The 22,696-nt window shown below is 40.2% G+C and overlaps 1 protein-coding gene across 1 annotated transcript; it reads right to left on the minus strand.

The window, feature by feature from the left end:
• Positions 1-5,673: 5,673 nt before the first annotated feature.
• gan (gigaxonin) lies at positions 5,674-19,223 on the minus strand. Its single transcript, XM_063004353.1, has 11 exons — positions 19,027-19,223; positions 15,552-15,666; positions 15,017-15,367; positions 14,675-14,895; positions 14,109-14,230; positions 13,088-13,200; positions 8,711-8,863; positions 8,474-8,610; positions 7,917-8,051; positions 7,709-7,818; positions 5,674-6,918 (listed from the first exon to the last, which is right to left on the minus strand). Exons 1-11 carry the CDS (start codon positions 19,221-19,223, stop codon positions 6,737-6,739), a joined length of 1,836 nt encoding a protein of 611 aa, XP_062860423.1. The 3' UTR covers positions 5,674-6,736.
• Positions 19,224-22,696: the final 3,473 nt, after the last annotated feature.

Below are 22,696 nucleotides of genomic sequence, written 5' to 3' on the forward strand. Positions count from 1 at the left end.
TACACATATGCAAATCACTTATGCGGTGGGCACTGATGAACCCCCATACCATGACAGATGTGGACTTTTGCTCCTATTACTGAAAAAAGTAATCATGTTTGGAATAGAGAACCATATTTCCTGAAGACAAGCTGAAACCATGGACTCATCTGAACACAGTACAAGTTTTTACTGTCCTTTGGTCCATCTGGATGGGTTTTAGCTGAGAGAATTTAAGTGGCATTTCTGTGTAGAATTGATATTTGTATTTCTCTTTGCAGTAAAGAACTTCAGTGACAGACTGTGTTAAGTGACATTTTTTGTTTTTATTGCATTTCACAAAATGTTTCAACTTCTCTGAACATTGGATTTGTACTTAGAAGCCCATGTGGCTATAATAGTAACAGTGACAGTAACAGCGGTGCCTGACCTTGCCCTACACTGACTAAGAATTTCCCAAATTTCCTAAATCTTTTACAGTGTTATGTATGGTAGATGGTAAATGACCTTAATTATTTGCAGTCTTGCCTTAAGAAATGTTCTTTTTGAACTGACTGACCAGACTAGTGATCAGAAAGTTGCTGGTTCAAGCCCCAACCACTGCCAAGTTGCCCTTGGACCCTTAGATGATGTTCTTAACCCTAAATTGCTTACAGTTGCTTTGAATAAAAGTGTCTGCTTCATGCCTTAAATATATCTATTTAAAAATATAATAAATATGTGAACTACATAGTCCAATCCATGATTCATTCATTAAAAAAAGCTATAGTTATAAAAAAATCTATTTTTAGTTCAGTGGTTCCTTAAAGTAAGTGTCACAGCGTCAAACCTAGTATGCAAACCATCAATACACAGGCTCATAAAATGCCATTTCATATCAGCTAGTGAAAGGGCAACCCTTATCTCCTCTCTAATTCAGTGCTGCCATAAAGTGCAGCTCTGTTTTGTTTTGCCTAAAGATTTAACCAACAGCATTTTTCTTCATAAAGTCAGACATTCTTAACACAGTTACACTGTTTACTGAACCTCCTATCTGCAGAGTAGTGATGTAGAGGGAGACCGCTATATGTTACTGTAACATATGCCGTGTGCTATCTTTGACCTCATTACGGTCAAAGACGTCACTGTGAGAGGCAAAGATACTGGCTTGATTAGTACCCATGAGAAAAATCTTAAGGTCTTCTGTTTTGTTGACAGTCTGTTTTGTGTGTGGTTGCTGAGACAGAGTCCTCATATCCACACTGGATATACTCTGATGATAGGCTGCACCGTCCCACAGAGCTTAGGCTGAGGGCAAGAAGCTCTCCAAACAGCCAGACACGTTCTACCCAAAGGCCTGGTGCTCATCCCCTCTGACCAGCTCCAGAAATGAATGCAAAAGTCATGCCAAGCAATACCAGCAATAATGATCTAACGCTCAATCACACGACCCATCGCAGCACAGGAAGCGTACCACAGGAAGACTTTTGTTATGCGTGTGAAGAGCCACAAATGGCATTGAGGTGCATTATAGGTCGTGAGTTACGTGCTGAAGAAACCGAGCATTATAAAATAGTCTTACTCCTGGGATTTGCACAGGAATACAGTGCATTTCCTACAGTGAGCTTCTTTCTTTCAGACCACCCACCCTGATTACTCAAAGCCAGCAATGACTTGCTGCATTTAGTGTCAACACATCAGGGAATTTTCAGCAACGCCATTACAGGCCACAGAAAGAAATGACTGTTATGATCTGACCTGAGGAGGACTTTGTAAAGACGGGATCTACCCTACCTACTGGGTTCTAACCGAGGCAAAAGACGTGTGTAAAATGTGGCATGAATTTAAAGTGAATATATGCACTAGAAGTAGATTACATTTATTTTATTAGGGTTTTAACGTCATGTTTTACACACTTTGGTTCCATTCATGACAGAACAGCTAATCACTGGTTAAACACATTCATGGACAATTTTGCATCTTCAATTTACTCACTTGCACGGTTTTGGTCTGTGGGTAGGAAACCGGAGCTCCCAGAGGAAACCCACACAGTCACAGGAAGAACATGCAAACTCCACACAGAAAGGACCTGGACTGCTCCACCTGGGGATTGAAACCAGGACGTTCTTGCGGTGAGGCGACAGAGCTACCCACTGAGCCACCAGGCCACCCTGAAGTGTATTAAATAAGATAAATAGATAGATAACTTTATTAATCCTGAAGAAAATATATTGGCCCCAACTATAAACAAGTCTAAATGTACACATGTACGTAATTTGTTATAAGATGACTGCATTGCTGTTTATTTATGTTTAAGCATTCCAACACATAAAACATGTTCTTGATTATTTCTTATTTTATTATTACCACACAACTCAAATTCCATTTCATTTAGTGTTTAATGATTGTCACTGACAGATACAAATGACAAAATGTAAAAAGACAGACATGTAAGAGGTGAGAAAATACTTGGTTTCCCTCATGTTCCAGCTATGGTTGGGAATGTAAACCATAATGAAGAAAAAAACACCCAACAACAACAAAAAGTGTGGTATTTATTAATAAATGGCATTTATTAAAATCTAGTCTAGTAAATTTAAATCCAAAGAACACACATTTTAAGACAAGTATTTCTACATGGTTTTGTGTTAGATGTTTAAAAATTCTTCTATGAGTTGCACTTCTACCAGGGAGGTTGCCAAATACCCCAAAAATTCAGCAGTTCCCATGCCTCGGTCATACAGCAAAGTGAAGACCTACTTTATAGTGCAAGTTAGCTCTACTGAATATATACTGTATATGTAGACTAAAGTTTGTGTCTTGTTCCCAGACCTACCAAACAAATTGTGTACAGTATCCTACAGAATTCTGCTCAATATGTAAATGTGTGCAAATGTTTTAAATATTTTATGGTACTGAACCACTTTATTAAGGATTCTACTACTGCTGCAGCACTCATTAAGAGTTGAGTTCATCGCATCTAGATACAGACACGGTGATATCATTGGTCTGGCGTCCTCTCAAGTACTTGTTTTTAAAAGTACATGATAAAAATTGACAAAGCTCTGATGTTAAACAGCATTTCCACTACTAATATTATTTAAAGGTGGCTGTTACCCTTACAGTTCCCAACAAACTTAAAAAATCTATGACACAAGCTGAGAAAAGCCAGAATTAATAATATAACTATTTATTTAATTTACTGTGTACAATTCTTACATCCCAGTAAATATGTACTTAACTAGCAGCCTGTGTGTCAGCTACCAATTTATATACTAGACTATTATGTTTTGCATAACCAGAAAAATGGTACTGAACACAGCCATTGGAGCATTTACAGAGAAATACTTGGAGCAAGCCAGGAACACATCCAGGACAAAGCCCTAATCTATTTGCTCAGTTAGATCTAAGGGCACTGTAAAGCAGCCAGTTTATCTACTGGAATGTTCCTGGAAGAAGAAGTAAAAATCCCACACAGATGTAGGTTAAATTCCTAGCAGACAATGACCTGAAGTAATGTTTGAACACAGGCCCCCAGGACCCTGCAGTTGAGACGCTTTTTTTTTCTTGGCACTTAGCCATTTCCAATTCCCATAATATAGAACTACTGCTGTTTGCCCTACCCTAGAGTGCAACACTAACTCCCTCACTTTCTTAACCGCTTATCCAATTAGGGTTGCAGGGGTGGAGCCTATCCCAGCTTTTCAATGGGCACAAGGGACACTAACACTCTGAACGGGGCACCAGTCCATCGCAGGGCAGACACACATACCCATTCACCTATAGGGCAATTCAGTGTCTCCAATTAACCTTGACTGCATGTTTTTGGACTGTGGGAGGAAACCGGAGCTCCTGGAGGAAACCCACACAGACACTGGAAGAACATGCAAACTCCGCACAGAAAGGACCCGGGACCACCCCGCCTGGGGATCACACTCAGGACCTTCTTGCTGTGAGGCGACAGTGCTACCCACCGTGCCGCCCTGTAACAGAATAGAAAAAAAAAATAGAAAAAACATGTATTTGATTTCATTTCTGAACATAAATGCAAACTGTGATACAAATCACATACTACTGTAGTAAATTGTAATTAACACTGTTTAGAAAAACCTGCCAAGGAAAGAATTCCCTTTAGTGCTAACAACTGCATCGTGATGGTGATCGCTTGCATTAACAGACAGCGGGATAAATATAAGGGCAGACTGGTGCACATCTCCTCAGACGTGTGAAGCCGACTGCTTCTTTTAACTAAGTAACGCTAGGCTCTATGTATTCACTCACCACTTATGACGTCTGTTGCAGTGGCAAGAGGGTAAATGCCTTTTCTTTCCATCAGCTGAGGACAATTAATTCTGTTGAGCGTCCACCCAGGCCGGTGGCATTGCTGGGACTTAAATCTGGGTCTCGGAGGTGGCAGGCTAGCTCATAATACTGCTCTGTCATCTGAGAGCTCTTAATAGAATATCAGTAGTTTTCAAGAAAGCACCCTATCTTATGGGATCTAACCACAGCTACACCCCATGCACACATGCATTCATGAATTTACACATTATTAATAGGTAAGGGATGTCTCGTTGTGCTGATGGGTTGAATTTTGTCTGGAAATACCCAGGACTTGCTGTGCCACCATGACACCCCAAAAATGTTTTAAATATGTAATGGACAGCTTGTTGAGAACTTTAAAGTCCCTGACCCCGTTTGTAAATTGGTATATACAAATTATTTACCTAAAAAAATAACTCATTGTAACTCAAAATGCAGTTTTTAATGTGTAATACTGTTAGAAGGGACACCTAAACAAAGCTGAAAACTTTGTTTGGTAAGCAGACATGGATTTCCTTGGTCATGGATCATGGTGTGTGTGTGGTTATGGGTTACTGTAGATGTGAATTTGTAACACACACTCCTCTATTAGAATAGACAGCAGCAGCTGAAATGTGCACACCATGAATGGGTCATCAGATGCCGAAACTGTCTGGGTCGGCTTCAAAGCCAGTTCAAAGGTCACCTCCAAACACACACAATGACTTAAATGTGCAAGAGCTACTCTGCATCTGCAACCGGGGTGTAAAGAACTGTCAAGCGAGATTATCAATCTATAGTATAGCATAATGATGATAACAGATGATACAAATGGTACAGTTGTTACTGAAGCCATTAAGCATTAAAGGGGCCTGCTCAGGGACCCAACAATGACAACTTGGAAGTGGTGGGATTTAATTACTATGTTTTGGTAATCTTAGGGCTTCAGTATTTTACACAAATGTTCTGTACCTGTGACTGAACAGTTAAATACATACTTATATGTATTGTTTATGTATTTTATGAAGTTTTATGAAGTATAATGTACAGTTAATAGTGAGTTTGCTAAAATATGTCAAGATCTGCTGAATCAGAACATACACACGAACAACAACCGCATTCTAAAATGTCATAGCATGACGACCTAATTCCTTGGTAGTGATGATTAACCTCAGCTGATGACGTCTCTGCCCATATAAACATGGCTAGCATGAATGCACCCAGTAAACTAAGCCACAGCATTACAATGGAAAAGTCTAGGATGCCAGGAGCATTGTACAAGCATACAGTGGTATCAGAGGCTGCTATGCAAAAGAGGAGGAAGTTTGCTGCTGATAATACAGACACAGATGAGTACAATGGTTTTATCCAATACTATCAATAATGAATGTTGTACAAAAAAGAAGGGGGGGGGGCAGTGGTTTATTAATCGAGTTTGCCTTTTCACTTCAGGGCCCAAGGGTGGTGTGCTTTACACCTTTACACTACTCTAGCAGCTGCTCACATGAGTGCAACGGTTATGAAACCTTAAATCATCAGTTATGACAAAAAATCCTTATGTTGCTTTTAAAGGCAATTCGAAATTGGTAGCGGATATTTTGCCTAAGAACAGACACCGTCCCATTATTTGAGAGCGGTTACTGCTTCTATGTTAACTCTTAATGCTTTATTCATGGCATTTATCACACCTTACAAGGCCTTGCTCATGAGCCCAACTGTGACAACCTGGCAGGGGTGGGGATTGATCCAGGGACCTTCTGATAACTTGTCCTGTACCCTAACAGCCCCTATTTTTCAATAACAGCCGTTACAGTTAAACACGGCAGCTCTAGCAGAGCAAAATTATGATTTGACTTCTTTGAAAGCTGGCATCCACTGACAGAAAGCTTGGTTTTGCACTTCTATGAATATTGTATAGCAATATGTTTGGTTATAAGTGCATCTTAGCAATAACTGTGGCTAAAATAGCAGAAAATACTAGTCAGAAAAGATGTCAAAATCCTTTTGGCCATGTATTATACATCTAAAGTAGTGTTTAATTATTCTGGCTTATGAAAGAGCTTCCCACTGAGAGTTCACTGTAAGACAATTCATGAATTATTAAACAATGCATTCAATTCAATAACGTCGTCTACTTGTTATGGAACAGTAGTGAGTAGTGTCAAGTCAGTAGTGTCAAGTGACACCATTTCTTCCACTGAAACCACCCAAAATGAATAACATATTACCAATAAAACTGCTATATTAAAACTATGAAACACAAATCCCATATAAAAAAAGACTGTGCTGACACACATTCCCTTAAGAAGGCATGTAACAAAGTAAACAAAGTGACTAAAAACATCCCCACATAGCTCACTCAAGTATCTCAGACTAAACTGAGCTCCAGTCTCTGCTACAGTAATTCCCACAAGCCCCTTGTGTGTTTTTTTCCACGCAGCAAGCAGAAGTGACGCAGTAAAGTGAATGTGCGTTTTTACATAGATGGTACTCGGATCCTGAAAAGGCCCTGTCTCAGCTGCAGCCGGAACAGCTTACAGTTAGCAATACGCAGGGCAGCACAGCCAGTCTTACACAAGTCAGAGGGCAGGAGGGGTCGGGTCTGGTGCCAAGTGCCCGTACTGCGCCGGAATTCTCGCACATAGTCATAACTGGAGCCTACACACAGTGTGGGAAGAGACAAATGACATGACAAAAGCCATTATTGTTTATAAAACAGAAGTGAGTTGAATAGTGAAACTAAACATTTGTATTGTTTAATGTAAAAGGACCCATTACCCAAAACAGTGCTTAAACACACAAAATAATATTAAATGCTAGGAGGTATCTTTTCCCTCATGTTTCCACAGTGACCTGGGAACTATTAAAATTGGAAAGGCATTCCTTTTTCCCTATTTTTATCCCATTTATAAAAATATCAGTTGTGTATAATACTTAAGCAAAATTACTGCTCTTAAGTTTATTTGAGGGATAGTAGGGGGGCTTAGTTTACTATTTTAAGAGAAAACTTAATTTGGAAATGATTACTTTTACTCAGATAAATGTCCAGTTTATACACCTCTAACTCCCGTTCCAGTATGTTTGGTATTAAGAAACTCCAGTGGAAGACCTTAATCCCACTGGACACCAAATGAACTGGAACACTGATTCACATCAATCCCTGACCTCAAAAAAATCCCTTTTGACAAAATGGGCACAAACTTAAGAAAAAGGAAAGGCAGAGCTGAGATTCGATAAGATGTATTCAAAACCCCAACTCTGGTGCGCTAGCTTACTTTACCGCTGCGCCACCTGAGCAGCAATAATAGCTTTTTTTGTAATTTTATAATAAACCAATGTTTTATAAGATTGGCAGTTTGTTTGAAAGAAATAAAAAAGGGAAACAGTGTGAGACGTTCATGTAAAATAATAATGATAATAATAATAATAACTCTTCCTGAGAGATTACCTGTATCCAATTCTCCCACCACATATATACTTGCACCAATGGCAACAGCTCCATACACAAACGATGACGTTGTGAGTTTGCATAGGGTCTGATCATCGAGTAGCACCCATCTGTACAAACAGATTTGTACAAACAGATTTGTACACCATTTATCATAAAAAATATCGCATTAACATTAAGCATCTCATCGTCATTCTAAAAAGCTCACCTGTTCAGCTCATCGTGAAAGAACTCAGATTTACAGATGGTCATTTGACTGGACTCAGGATTATCAGCATCTCTGCTTCTCACTCCTCCAAACACATAGAGCTCTTGACCCACGCCGCACGCCACAGCACCAAACCTGAAAGTAAAACTAAATGAGATCTCTATTTTACTGTGCAGTGGATCATGACTAAAATAAAACAAGTGTACTAAAACAAGACAGTAGCAAACGTCCAAGTTCCCAGTTCTGCTATTTCGTCTTCTTGTTTCAAGTCATGATAAACTGGTGCCACGCAATCTCCAAAAAGTAGGACAAGATACAGTATATCTATAATCATAATACTTACCTATGCTATGCATACACCACCCTCTAATATTTACATGTATATAGATATTCCTGTGAACTTTTAGCTTGTTTTTAACACTGTATCAGTGAATGATGTAGGTTTGTAACAAGTTATTTGTCTGATGTGAGCTGCTGTAACAAAGACATATCCTGCAAAGGATCAAACAAGTATCTATCTATTACATTTATGTGACTTCAACAGCACACGTTTGTACCTCCTCTCCTTCAGGGGGCAGAGTGTGGTCCACTGCTGGGTTTTGGGGTCATAACATTCCACAGAGTCATAAATCTTTCCATAAGACCCTCCTCCCATCACATAGAGCTTCTTCTTCATGGTAGCACAGCAACCAAACTATGGACAAAAGTGCATTAGTAAAAAGACTGGCCAAACATTTCAGTTTCTCCTGGTTCTTATTTAAAGCTGAATTAACACGTCTGTATTCGTGTGTCACCTTTCTAACTGTGGTCATGTTGGTCTGGGTGGTCCAGATATTAAGGTGGGGGTCAAAAACTTCCACAGTTAGAAGGACTTCAGTGTCCTCATTCTCTCCACCCAGAACGTAGATCAGTCCATCCAGCTCAGCAATACAAAAATGCTGCCTCGCCTAGTCATACAGAAACAATAATGATTAAACACTGACATCTGGTGTTAAGTTCCAGTTTCTCTCGTCATTGTCATCCGAGACAGAAGCCAACATGTTTATAAATAATGGCAAAGATGAATATAGAAAAATATAATGCTTATATTATATCCTATAATGCTTAATAAGAAATGAAAACACAGATATACAGTGTATCACAAAAGTGAGTACACCCCTCACATTTCTGCAAATATTTTATTATATCTTTTCATGGGACAACACTATAGACATGAAACTTGGATATAACTTAGAGTAGTCAGTGTACAACTTGTATAGCAGTGTAGATTTACTGTCCTCTGAAAATAACTCAACACACAGCCATTAATGTCTAAATGGCTGGCAACATAAGTGAGTACACCCCACAGTGAACATGTCCAAATTGTGCCCAAAGTTTCAATATTTTGTGTGACCACCATTATTATCCAGCACTGCCTTAACCCTCCTGGGCATGGAATTCACCAGAGCTGCACAGGTTGCTACTGCAATCCTCTTCCACTCTTCCATGATGACATCACGGAGCTGGTGGATGTTAGACACCTTGAACTCCTCCACCTTCCACTTGAGGATGCGCCACAGGTGCTCAATTGGGTTTAGTCCATCACCTTTACCTTCAGCTTCCTCAGCAAGGCAGTTGTCATCTTGGAGGTTGTGTTTGGGGTTTTCGAAGGGAGGGGATCATGCTCTGTTTCAGAATGTCACAGTACATGTTGGAATTCATGTTTCCTTCAATGAACTGCAGCTCCCCAGTGCCAGCAACACTCATGCAGCCCAAGACCATGATGCTACCACCACCATGCTTGACTGTAGGCAAGATACAGTTGTCTTGGTACTTCTCACCAGGGCGCCGCCACACATGCTGGACACCATCTGAGCCAAACAAGTTTATCTTGGTCTCGTCGGACCACAGGGCATTCCAGTAATCCATGTTCTTGGACTGCTTGTCTTCAGCAAAGTGTTTGCGGGCTTTCTTGTGCGTCAGCTTCCTTCTGGGATGACGACCATGCAGGCCGAGTTGATGCAGTGTGCGGCATATGGTCTGAGCACTGACAGGCTGACCTCCCACGTCTTCAACCTCTGCAGCAATGCTGGCAGAACTCATGTGTCTATTTTTTAAAGCCAACCTCTGGATATGACGCCGAACACGTGGACTCAACTTCTTTGGTCGACCCTGGCGAAGCCTGTTCCGAGTGGAACCTGTCCTGGAAAACCGCTGTATGACCGTGGCCACCATGCTGTAGCTCAGTTTCAGGGTGTTAGCAATCTTCTTATAGCCCAGGCCATCTTTGTGGAGAGCAACAATTCTATTTCTCACATCCTCAGAGAGTTCTTTGCCATGAGGTGCCATGTTGAAATATCCAGTGGCCAGTATGAGAGAATTGTACCCAAAACACCAAATTTAACAGCCCTGCTCCCCATTTACACCTGGGACCTTGACACATGACACCAGGGAGGGACAACGACACATTTGGGCACAATTTGGACATGTTCACTGTGGGGTGTACTCACTTATGTTGCCAGCTATTTAGACATTAATGGCTGTGTGTTGAGTTATTTTCAGAAGACAGTAAATCTACACTGCTATACAAGCTGTACACTGACTACTCTAAGTTATATCCAAGTTTCATGTCTATAGTGTTGTCCCATGAAAAGATATAATGAAATATTTGCAGAAATGTGAGGGGTGTACTCACTTTTGTGATACACTGTATAAGAGCTTCAAAACATATATACACAATATATATATATATATATATATATATATATATATATACAGGGGTTGGACAAAATAACTGAAACACCTGGTTTTAGACCACAATAATTTATTAGTATGGTGTAGGGCCTCCTTTTGCGGCCAATACAGCGTCAATTCGTCTTGGAAATGACATATACAAGTCCTGCACAGTGGTCAGAGGGATTTTAAGCCATTCTTCTTGCAGGATAGTGGCCAGGTCACTACGTGATGCTGGTGGAGGAAAACGTTTCCTGACTCGCTTCTCCAAAACACCCCAAAGTGGCTCAATAATATTTAGATCTGGTGACTGTGCAGGCCATGGGAGATGTTCAACTTCACTTTCATGTTCATCAAACCAATCTTTCACCAGTCTTGCTGTGTGTATTGGTGCATTGTCATCCTGATACACGGCACCGCCATTGGATGCACATGGTCCTCCAGAATGGTTCGGTAGTCCTTGGCAGTGACGCGCCCATCTAGCACAAGTATTGGGCCAAGGGAATGCCATGATATGGCAGCCCAAACCATCACTGATCCACCCCCATGCTTCACTCTGGGCATGCAACAGTCTGGGTGGTACGCTTCTTTGGGGCTTCTCCACACCGTAACTCTCCCGGATGTGGGGAAAACAGTAAAGGTGGACTCATCAGAGAACAATACATGTTTCACATTGTCCACAGCCCAAGATTTGCGCTCCTTGCACCATTGAAACCGACGTTTGGCATTGGCACGAGTGACCAAAGGTTTGGCTATAGCAGCCCGGCCGTGTATATTGACCCTGTGGAGCTCCCGACGGACAGTTCTGGTGGAAACAGGAGAGTTGAGGTGCACATTTAATTCTGCCGTGATTTGGGCAGCCGTGGTTTTATGTTTTTTGGATACAATCCGGGTTAGCACCCGAACATCCCTTTCAGACAGCTTCCTCTTGAGTCCACAGTTAATCCTGTTGGATGTGGTTTGTCCTTCTTGGTGGTATGCTGACATTACCCTGGATACCGTGGCTCTTGATACATCACAAAGACTTGCTGTCTTGGTCACAGATGCGCCAGCAAGACGTGCACCAACAATTTGTCCTCTTTTTAACTCTGGTATGTCACCCATAATGTTGTGTGCATTGCAATATTTTGACCAAAACTGTGCTCTTACCCTGCTAATTGAACCTTCACACTCTGCTCTTACTGGTGCAATGTGCAATTAATGAAGATTGGCCACCAGACTGGTCCAATTTAGCCATGAAACCTCCCACACTAAAATGACAGGTGTTTCAGTTATTTTGTCCAACCCCTGTATATATATATATATATATATATATATATATATATATATACTATATATACAGTTTTCCTTGAATTCAGTTTAATTATAACAAATGTTTTATTCACAAATCATATAACATATAGATGGTGAGATGTAAATAGACAGGTCTGTGCAGTGTTGCAGTAGATTGTAGGCTGGTATTAATTTCCTCCTCTTCTAGATCTTTCATGCAAATAACTCCTTTTTTTAGTATTTAACGTTGGATGAGGGAAGAGGGGAGGCATTCATGTTCATACCTGCTATCATAGTGGTTTGCAGCAAGTTTTCTACTTGTACCTTCTTGAGACATTCCATCTACATTTGTCTACATCTCAGCTTGTGTCTTTAAGTATCCCCGCTATTCCTACAATACCCTTCTGAATGGCAAAAGGGACAGCGTTGTCAACAAGAACTCAGCTGTCATAGACTCCAGCATGATCAACATTTGCCAGTTCTCTCTTCAAGTCTAGTTCCAGTTCCATCATGCCACTATATCATGAAATGCAACCTGAAACTCTGTTTTGCAAAATGAAAGCCAGACATCAATTCTATGCAGAAATGCAGCCGTGTTCTCTGGGCCTGAGCTTAACTCAGATGGACCGAAATACAGTGGTAACATGTGTTGCTTAGAGTCCATGTTTCAGCTTGTTTTCATATATTTTAAAACTGCAACAATTAGCATACGCACTGCCCAAACCATTAAAAAGTGAAAATAATAGGAAAAGTTATTTAACACAGTAAACATTCGCCCGTCACCAGTTTTTATTGTTGCAGGAATCAAATTCTACAAAATACTAATCTTTCGCCCAGTTAAATAAAGTTTCAAGAAAATGAACAAATTATAGATTATTGCTCTTGCATTTCCCTGTGATGGACTGGCGCCCCGTCCAGGGTGTTACTGTGTGCCTTGCGCCCATTGAAAAGCTGGGATAGGCTCCAGCAACCCCCGCGACCCTAATTGGATAAGCGGTTAAGAAAGTGAGTGAGTGCTCTTGCATTTTATATAATATCCCAACCTTCTGTTGTTAATACACACTTTACAATTACAGCTGAAGTATTTAAATATGTAATTAAAGTCAAAAATGATACTTTTGGGTAAAAAAAAATCACTACACTGTTTAACAGTGTATTAAAAATGTGCATTATTGTTATTTGGATACCTGTTTCATTGGTAGAATGTGTGTCCATGTGTTGGCCTCTGGATTATATTTCTCTCCACTGCTCAGTACCGTCTTGTTTTCATTCATCCCTCCCATCACAAACAGGCACCCATCTGTTTGGACACAGAAACAATATAATGAAACCAATGAATTGGAAGCAGTAAAGACCACAAAAGTGATTTATACTACAAAATAATCCGAAGAATGTGTTTGGCATTAAATATTTAAAGGCCTCGGGCAGATAAGGAGAAGCCAGACTCACAGTTTAGGCTTGTTTGATGATTTGCACTTTGTTAAATTTATAAAGACACTATCCATCAAGAAAAAATGTCTAACACAAACAATCACACTCTAAACCAGAGACTGGGTAAGTACCACTCCAGATCTTTCTCTTTTTATTGTAGTCCACTAGTATTATACAGTAATACAAACGTGACTTCTATAACTTAATGATATAAAATAAAATACAGAAAACTTTTTTAACATCCCTGTCAGTAAATTGTTTACATTATCTGCAAGTGGTAAGTTAATGGATTTACAAATCATACCCACACAGGAGGGGCACACTTGACTTAAGAATGTGCTTTCGGACTAAAAATAAGGTAGGTAAAAAATTAGAACAAGGGTCAGATTAAACACAGAAAAAGCTTTTACACAAAAACTTAGATGTGTGGAAGAAAAAGGGTTGTGGCCCCTGTGATCCTGGTAACACCATTGTCACAGGAAAGTATAAATGTAGAAGCATTGTGATATGCTGCTGCTTTTCTGCATATACTGTGGCATAACACATTATCTAAGGAGACATGTGGAGCAATGTACCAGGACATATTTAAGAAGAACTGCATATCAAGAACTTTGTCACATAAACAAGACAACAACCTCAAATACTTTTTTTAATCTCTTTCAGCTGATCCTGTATTTAGATGTAGACACAGTGGATCAACTTGTGTACTATATATATAGAAAACTGTATGGAATAACCAAAAAACAAGGACAAAACTGATCTGAAGAAACATCTGACCTGCTGTCACCACTCCATGGCCGATTCGTTTTTCATTCATTGGTTGCAGATCAATCCACATCTGTCGGTTCCTGTCATAAAGAGGGCACATGCAGCGCGTCACTGCAGACGGAGTCCGAGTGCTAAACAGGACACAGTGAGGAACAGGAGGAATTAACACAGTGAGTGTGAGCTGATGTATGGTGTGTGGGTCAAACATTTGATCTCTAATGTAATCTGATGATTAGAGATCAGTAAGCCAAAAATTAAGCCACATCAATGCCTTGTCCAACCAATGCCCCAGTGAATGCAGCCTTGGTAACTATTACAAAGATTTAGATAATAATAGATGTAATTATCTAATCAGTACGCGAGCACTCAGAGCTTTGATATGACATCAGATCATTTAAAAATGAGAATTTTTAAGAACAAACATCACTTTTTTGAAACTTGACTCAGAATATTGCATTACAATATCAATGGACCTGATCAGCGGAGAGCTACAACAGATTTAACTGGCTGAACATTCTGGATCCCCTTGTTGCATCATCCACAAATCACATTCTGTGTCATGTTCCAATACTCACGCCCTGTCCTCACCCCCTACAATGACGATGCACTCGGAGTAGCCGCGGGGTTTGAATGCAGCAAGAAGTGCCTCTCCGTGCTGTGCAACGCCTCGTAATGGGTCCATGCAGCACTCTCCAATCACCTCCCTCATGAGCGGGTCTCCCAGCATCTGCTCCTGTAGGTAAGTCTGGTCCAGCCCCTGTACCCACACTGCAGACATCACTTCCTTCATGTGCACCTACACACACAGAACAAGAAAAATCAACCAATCAGAGGTCGACTCGTCAGCTCACGCTTCCACATACATTTTCCTCATATAATGTATTAATTATAATAAAGGCAAAATCCATTTTTCTTACCCGTCGGGCCTCGATGTCGAAGCTGAGCCAGCGCACCACAGCTTCCAGTACATACTTCTCATTGCCCACATTAAGCTTTTCCATGGCGAGCAGCTCACACAGGCGGTCAGGTGGGAGCTCACGGAACTCATCAGTATCCGCCACGTCTCTGAAGTGCGTTTGCAGGTACTCGGTGGCGACGTGGTGCACATGGTGAAGGCAGTAGTGCAGAGAGAAAAGCCGAATTCCGATGCAGTTCTCTGCCGTGATGCAGCTCTCCAGGAACTGGCAGCACAGTGACTTGAGGTCAGTGAGAAGCAGCATGTCAGCAGCCTGCACCACGTCCTGGATCGTTTCCTCACTCAGCGTGACCTACAAGCAGAGTAAACGGGTAGTCCAGACAGCATGCATGTCAGCATAAGAAGCAGCCAATTGTTTATTTTTACTAGCCACTTAATCCTGGTCAGGGTCAGGATGGATCCAGCACTCCCAGGACCAAATACAAAGCAACATCTCAAAGAAAAAAAAAAAAATTAAACCAATTTTAAGAGATCACCTCTCCACTGAATATGTAGTCCAGGATCTGCTTTATGATGGGAACGGAAATACCCTGCAGCTCAATTTTATACGCTGAGCCATCCTCTTTAGGAGGGTTGTAAACCAACTTGGTCCTAAGAATATAAAAAGACAGAGTGAAAAACATGAAGTCAAATAAATAAAGCCTCACGGTAAGAAGGTCCTGGGTTTGATCCCCAGGTGGCGTGGAGATACAAATTTGTCCATGACTGTGTTTGTAAAATGATGAATCTTGTGTAATGAGTAACTACTGTTTCTGTCATGAATGTAACCACAGTGTGAAACATGACTTTAAAATCCTAATAAATAAATAATTCAAATGTTTGTAGATACTTGTAAGAGATATATGTCATAAAAGTCATAAAACAACTTTTCTTTCGCCAAAAACACAAAGAACACTCTCACAAATCTGAGTGTTTATAAGTTTATTGTGGGTTCGACCTTGATTATTTAACGGTTTTAACTTTGCACACTGCATTAAAGGTGGCAGTAATGTGAAATAGTAAAATGAGCATAAACACTGAGTAGAACCAGTTTAGTTTCCACATTTCCATTTACAACATTTAACAGACATTTTTATGCAAAGCAACTTACAACTGTGATGATTACAATCTAAGCAACTGAGGGTTGCTCAACAGCCCAACTTCACAAATGTGGGGGTTGAATCAGTAACCCTCCGATTGCACGTTTAGTACCTTAACCGCTGAGCTACCTCTGCCAGTGCCATTCTGCTGCTGAATGCTGATATTACACAAAAATGCATGTTCAATACAACAGCCAACATCCTAATCAAATACATGAGACACAGTCTGTATATTAAAGCTCTTACTGACATTATTAAGGCATTATTGGAGCCTTTATACTGGGACATGGTGCAAAATCTTCTGCGTCACTCCCAGATCTAAATGTGTAGAGTTTAACATGCATTCAGACTTCATACTGATAAAAAAAGTTCCCCTTAGTGCAACAGTGCAATTTTAATGTGTAACAGTTCTGTCGATCATGATTTAAATTTAACTTTGTGTCATGACCTCTAAATTCCATGTTAGTAATTATTATAGACTATAGCCACCAACTTCTCTGTGCCTGTATTCTAAATTATATAAAACTTTAACTGAATGTGAATGGTTGTTATCAGACAGATAAGCAGAGGTAAGGACAGAGGCCAGCAAACCCAGCTTCTGAAGATTTGTATTTAAGTGTATCTACTCTGTAATCTGACACACCTGATCCAGTTCATCAAGGCCTGTTGAATTTAAATGATACAGCAAAGTATGTAACTAAACTGCGCCATCAAAGGCAGGGTTGGGCCTGCCCATTATGGACTGTTCTTTGTGGTTAAATGTACTAGTTACTTTTATGTACCAAGCCAATGCTGAAAATAAATATGCAGCCACAATGGGAATGATTAGTATTGAAATGATTGTGCGACAATTGTGACAGAACACACTCTAAGCAGTTGAGGGTTAAGGGCTATGTTTAAAGGCCCAACAGTGGCAACCTGGTGGGGCTTGAACCTACTGATTACTAGTCCAGTACATTAACCACTAGGCAACAGCTGCCCTGCCATGTACATGAGATGAAATGCCCAATTTTGTATCTCCAATTCACCTCACTTGCACGTCTTTGGACTTTGAGATGAAACCGGTGCACCCGGAGTAAACCCACGCAGACACGGGGAGAACATGCAAACTCCACACAGAAAGGACCCGGACCGCCCCACCTGGGGATCAAACCCAGGACCTTCTTGCTGTGAGGTGACAGTGCTACCCAGAGCCACCGAGCCATCCACATTTTCAAAGCACCTACAAGGAACACAAACTACACCTTTCATCACCTTTAAGTATGCAGTGCATGCAAACTGGCTTAAGAACTTCCAAGAACCAGACGTTTTGCATGAAAAGAAGGATAAAAATATCCCAAAATAAATAACTGACTCATAACTGGCTAGAAAGAAGTAACCATGTATTAACAGTTTTTTTTTTTTACATAAAAGTGCATTCATTATTTTGATAAATAAAAGATAATCACAAATACGGTATTTTCTTTTCTTTTTTTAAGAGAAATAATAAAAGGAAACTTTGTCATCATTTGTCTTCAATTTCAGTTAAAAAAAAAAAAAATCTGGAAAAAATCGTATCGTGAACCCAGCATCGTATCGTGGGTAGAGTGTATCGTTACATCCCTAGTGAATTGTGATTGCACTTATTGTATCTCCCCAATTACTTAATTGTACTTCTTTATTCATTGCACATCAGCCCCGATGCCTCTTTATTCTGGATCTGCTGCACCTGAAATGAAATGCTATCTGATGAAGACTGAATTAACTTGTTAGGGTGAAGGCTTTACTTCATTTTATGATTAATGGTAGAGCTGGTCTCTCTCCATGTTGAAAGTTATTTGTGAGGGCAAACTGACAGATGACTTAAGATGTTAATTATTTAAGCTTTAATTTACCCATTAAATGGGTCACCTTGGCCATCATCACAACAATATAAAAGGGTGTCCCAAAATTCACGCAAGAAGTAATTTTGATAGAGAACACAGGTTTTTAATTACAAATTGTAAATTTTTAATTGATTCATAAAGTATACAGTATAGGGTTATGTATGGATAAGCATATCGGGTAAATGGCCTAATGTTATGGCTAAATGTGACATACAGATGAAAACCATAAAAATAATTGGTTATAATAATAAGCCATCAAGATGAAAATGAGCCTCATCGCTGAAGATGACTTTGTTCGAAATATTGGCATCCACTTGTTGTTGTTCCAAAATCCATTCAACGAACTCTCTTCGCTGTGCGTGGTCAGTAGGCTTCAGTTCTTGACTCAATTGAACTTTGTAAGCATGAAGATGCAAATCTTTCGTGAGAATACACTGTAGAGAGCTTCTGGAAATGTTCAATTCTTGACCACGGTGCCGAATTGATGTTCCTGGACTCTCAGCAACTGCTTCGATGTTTTGTGTTGAACGACTTGTTGAGGGACGGCCAGAGTGTCTAAGATCACTAATTGATCCAGTCTCCCAGAATTTTGTAATTAATCTCTTCTTAAAAAATTCAAATCTTGCGTGAATTTTGGGACACCCTGTATATATATATATATATAAATGTGTGTTGTGTGATTTGACCAGAGGTGGCGCTCAAACTTTTGCATAAACAGTAAGAGAGAAAAGTCTGAGCTGAAAGCTGCCGCCCTGGTGGGGTGTTCTGACTCTCCTGACACACCCTGCTGTTGCTCCAGGCTTTGCAGCTACATGTAACAATCTCCACAAGCATGACTAAGTCCAGACATGCACACTAGCGTACTAACTAGTGTGTAAGAACAGAAAAAAGCAAGTGCGTAGTTAACATACTAATTAGTAGGTTAGAATAGTACGCCATCGTGCCGGGCTGTAAACGTTGGTTTTCAGGTTAAATACGTAGATTTAGAGGAAATAAAAACATTGTACCTGATATAAGGACTCGCTGCTGCTAGAATATTCTTTTGTACGGGAATTTCTTCACCTTCCACCACCAAAATAGCGTCATGAAAACTGCCATCTTCTCTAAAGGACCGCAGAGATTTCAGAAGCTTTTGGGAATGTTGTGGGTCTGAAACAACAGTACCTGCCGCTTCTGTTCCTGGACCTGCCTCAGCATTAGACATGTTCAGTAAACAAGAAAACAAAAGAAGCCAAAGCCTCTAGCTAGAAAATAGAGGATAGAAAATATAAACAATAGCTCAGAACACTAGAAGGCAAGACTTCAGGTTTCAGAGTACTTTCCATATAAAAGTGCTAATAATGACAGAAGTGTGCTGGCTGGTTTCTGGTCCCTCTGACTGTCAGAACATCTTCCACAGAAGTGTAAATAACGTGGATCACTTCTTCCTCCACTACTGCCTGACATGGCTGAGAGCTGTTTATTTAAGCTTACAGCCACCTACTGGACTACTGAGCAATAAGCAATCTGTTTATATTAGGGAGACCATACTTTCATAGCTTGAGATCTACTTCTTAAAAAGGTTGACCTCATCATTTTTCAATAAGGCTTTGAAGCTTTTTTAAATGCACTTCAGTTGCCTGTACTGACATTCAGCGTTACAGAACAAGCAACTGGGCGGCTCGGTGGGTAGCACTGTCGCCTCACAGCAAGAAGGTCCTGGGTTCGATCCCCAGGCGGGGCGGTCTGGGTCCTTTCTGTGCGGAGTTTGCATGTTCTCCTTGTGTCTGTGTGGGTTTCCTCCAGGAGCTCCGGTTTCCTCCCACAGTCCAAAAACATGCAGTCAGATTAATTGGAGACACTGAATTGCCCTATAGGTGAATGGATGTGTGTGTCTCTGCCCTGCGATGGACTGGCGCCCCGTCCAGGGTGTTACTGTCTGCCTTGCGCCCATTAAAAAGCTGGGATAGGCTCCAGCACCCCCCCTGCGACCCTAATTGGATAAGCGGTTAAGAATGTGAGTGAGTGAGTGACAACAAGCAACTGAAGAATCACACTTTCACAGGTTTGTGTAGTTTGGACAGTAGCTGCTGATACCAATTCTCAAGCAGGCTTTCAAATGTTCATCAGTAAGGGTGGACAGATATTTAGACTTTATTATTTTCATGTGGAAAAAGGCTGATTCATACAAGTAGGTTAATCCAAAATGCTGTCAAATATGTGGCACATTTTCTTATGTTTGGATATTTTTCCTCAGACAGCAAGTTTCAAAATTGTCCAGCAGAGGCCCTTGACTTCATATGAATGTCAAACTGTAGGGTTAAAATGTCTGTATGTAACATGAGATTTGAATATTCTCTGTCAGCTTTTTCCAATAACCGTCTTTGCAGTGTTCTTGTACGAATCAAAGCGTTTTTGGTTTCTTTGTGCTTGGTTGCGCACTCATCTTCACAAACATTGTAGGTTACAAAAGGAAAAATGCAAAAATGGCACAAACTGGCTACTGATGAATGAAAACTTTCTAAATTCGCAGTGCTTATGCGGGCTGAGACATAGCTATGGTAACAAACCTCAAATTAAAGAAATACTGGTCACATTTTACGTCAATTACGTTGACCTGTTTGAATATGGCGCGATCTACCAGTGTGCACTAACAACAAGCTCATGGTCAGGTTCGTTGATTGATTTAACATTAGGCAGTGGTGTCTCAGCAGTAAATATACTGGTGTGGTAATCAGAAGGTTGCTGATTAAAGCCCCATTTTGTTAGGTTGCTATTGTTGGGCCTGTAAGCATGGCTCTAAACATTATATTGTATATGGTCACAGTTGTAAGCTGCTTTGGACGCAGACGTTTTGTTTTTTAATCCAAAGCAACCTACAATTATGACTGGATAAAATTTGAGCTATTGAGGGTTAAGGGCCTTGCTCAGGTGCCCAAAGGTCACAACTTGGCAGTGGTGAGGCTTGAACCAGCAACTTTCTGGTTAGTAACGTACAGTGTATTAACCACTGTACGTGTCTGCTAAATGCAGTAAATGTAACTCTGCTGCCCCCTCCTCTATCTGTTTTTTTTCTTTTCCCCTTTCTTGACCTCAGATAGTTTTGGCACTGCTGGCCTTCCATACAAAATCTCTCTCTCTCTCTCTCTCTCTCTCTCTCTCTCTCTCTCTCTCTCTCTCTCTCTCTGTCTGTGCTAGTAGCTATTTATTTCTGTATGGTAGGGCATCGGTTTTTAGCTGGTCGGTGGAGCACCTGGTGAGAGAAATGTTGAGTAGATATTTGGTGTGGTATTTGGTCATCCAGCTCTCTGCTTCTTCTGTAAGGGGGACCAGTAACCTGCCTCAGTGCACCGAGGTGAGACACTGAACATGGATTAGATTGAGGATGTTTAAGTTACCCAAGATAAGGATGAGGTTGTGTCCACATCATAACCAGTCTGATGAGCAATAGTTTGCTTCTTTTAGTCTCTTTTCAGTTTCTTGTCAGACAGGAAATGAGATTAGTTTGTTTGAACCAGCACTGTGTTCATAATTAGGGATGGACCTACTTTTGTGCTGCAAATGTTCTACAAAATATATTCTTAACATTGTCACTATGTCTAAAGGTTTATGTTATATTGTTTTATATACAAACCCTATTTTCTGAAAAGGGACCTTTTGTAAAATGCAGTTAAAAAAGAAGAATCTGTGAAACTAGTTTGAGTTCTGAAAATCTCAGCGCTGGTAAGCTAGCACATTAGACCACTTTATTCATAATTTAAACCACTCTTTACCCTGTCAATAACAGGAACACACAAACAGTGACCACCTCTTTAAGTTGGTAGGTACTGACAATAGGTACTGTGTTGCTGGGTTTAAATGCTTCACCCTTTTTTCTCCAAATATACAATTGGTCACTTCAGTTAAGCTATTAGGTACACATTTGAAGCAGGGCTTACTAATTAAATGGCAGCCTCTGCAGCTAATGTAAAGCTAGTTTGACTGTGGACAGTGACACTTATGTTTCTTAAGCTATTTTTTGGCAGACCATTTTTAGGTTCTTGCATTATTTCTGATCATCAGGACATATTTCTTCTCAGCACAAGGCAACAAGTTGGATTTTCTTTTCTGCTTTGTCAAAGAGTCCTGTATTCCACATGCTTTACTGTGCTTAGGGACAATGTAGAAATAGAAATTGTTAACTTTATTGACCTGTGAAATCCCACAAACCAGTGGTAGAAATCTGTACAAATCCTTCAAATTTTATTGTTTCTGACTTCAGTCCAACTATTCCTATTTATATGGACAGAAATAGGCACCAGCTATAGTCTTATATTCTCTTTTGAGTTTTATATTCTGTTCAGTAAAATGATCAAATAAAATTCAAAAGCTTTTATTTTAAATCGAAGAAGCACATGTTCTAATAATTTAGTTACCGCAAACATTCCAGGATTCCTATTACTTAACATTACATGTTAATTACTCACTTGTTACAACTTACATGTACAACTTTATCATTCTGTTCCATACAAGCGTATGTATACATTACACCTCAATTCTACCCAATAAGGTGTTACTTATTATTGTCTCAAGTCATATGTACCCAGACTAGTCATAAATATGCTTAATATGCTTCTCTGATAGCACATTCTGCGAACAACAGCTTTTCTCAGTTGTTGTATTTCGATGTAATCTAGTTCTCTGTGATAACTTTGCAGA

Source organism: Trichomycterus rosablanca, chromosome 11 (genome assembly GCF_030014385.1).
Source record: "Trichomycterus rosablanca isolate fTriRos1 chromosome 11, fTriRos1.hap1, whole genome shotgun sequence".
In the NCBI taxonomy this organism is placed as follows: domain Eukaryota; kingdom Metazoa; phylum Chordata; class Actinopteri; order Siluriformes; family Trichomycteridae; genus Trichomycterus; species Trichomycterus rosablanca.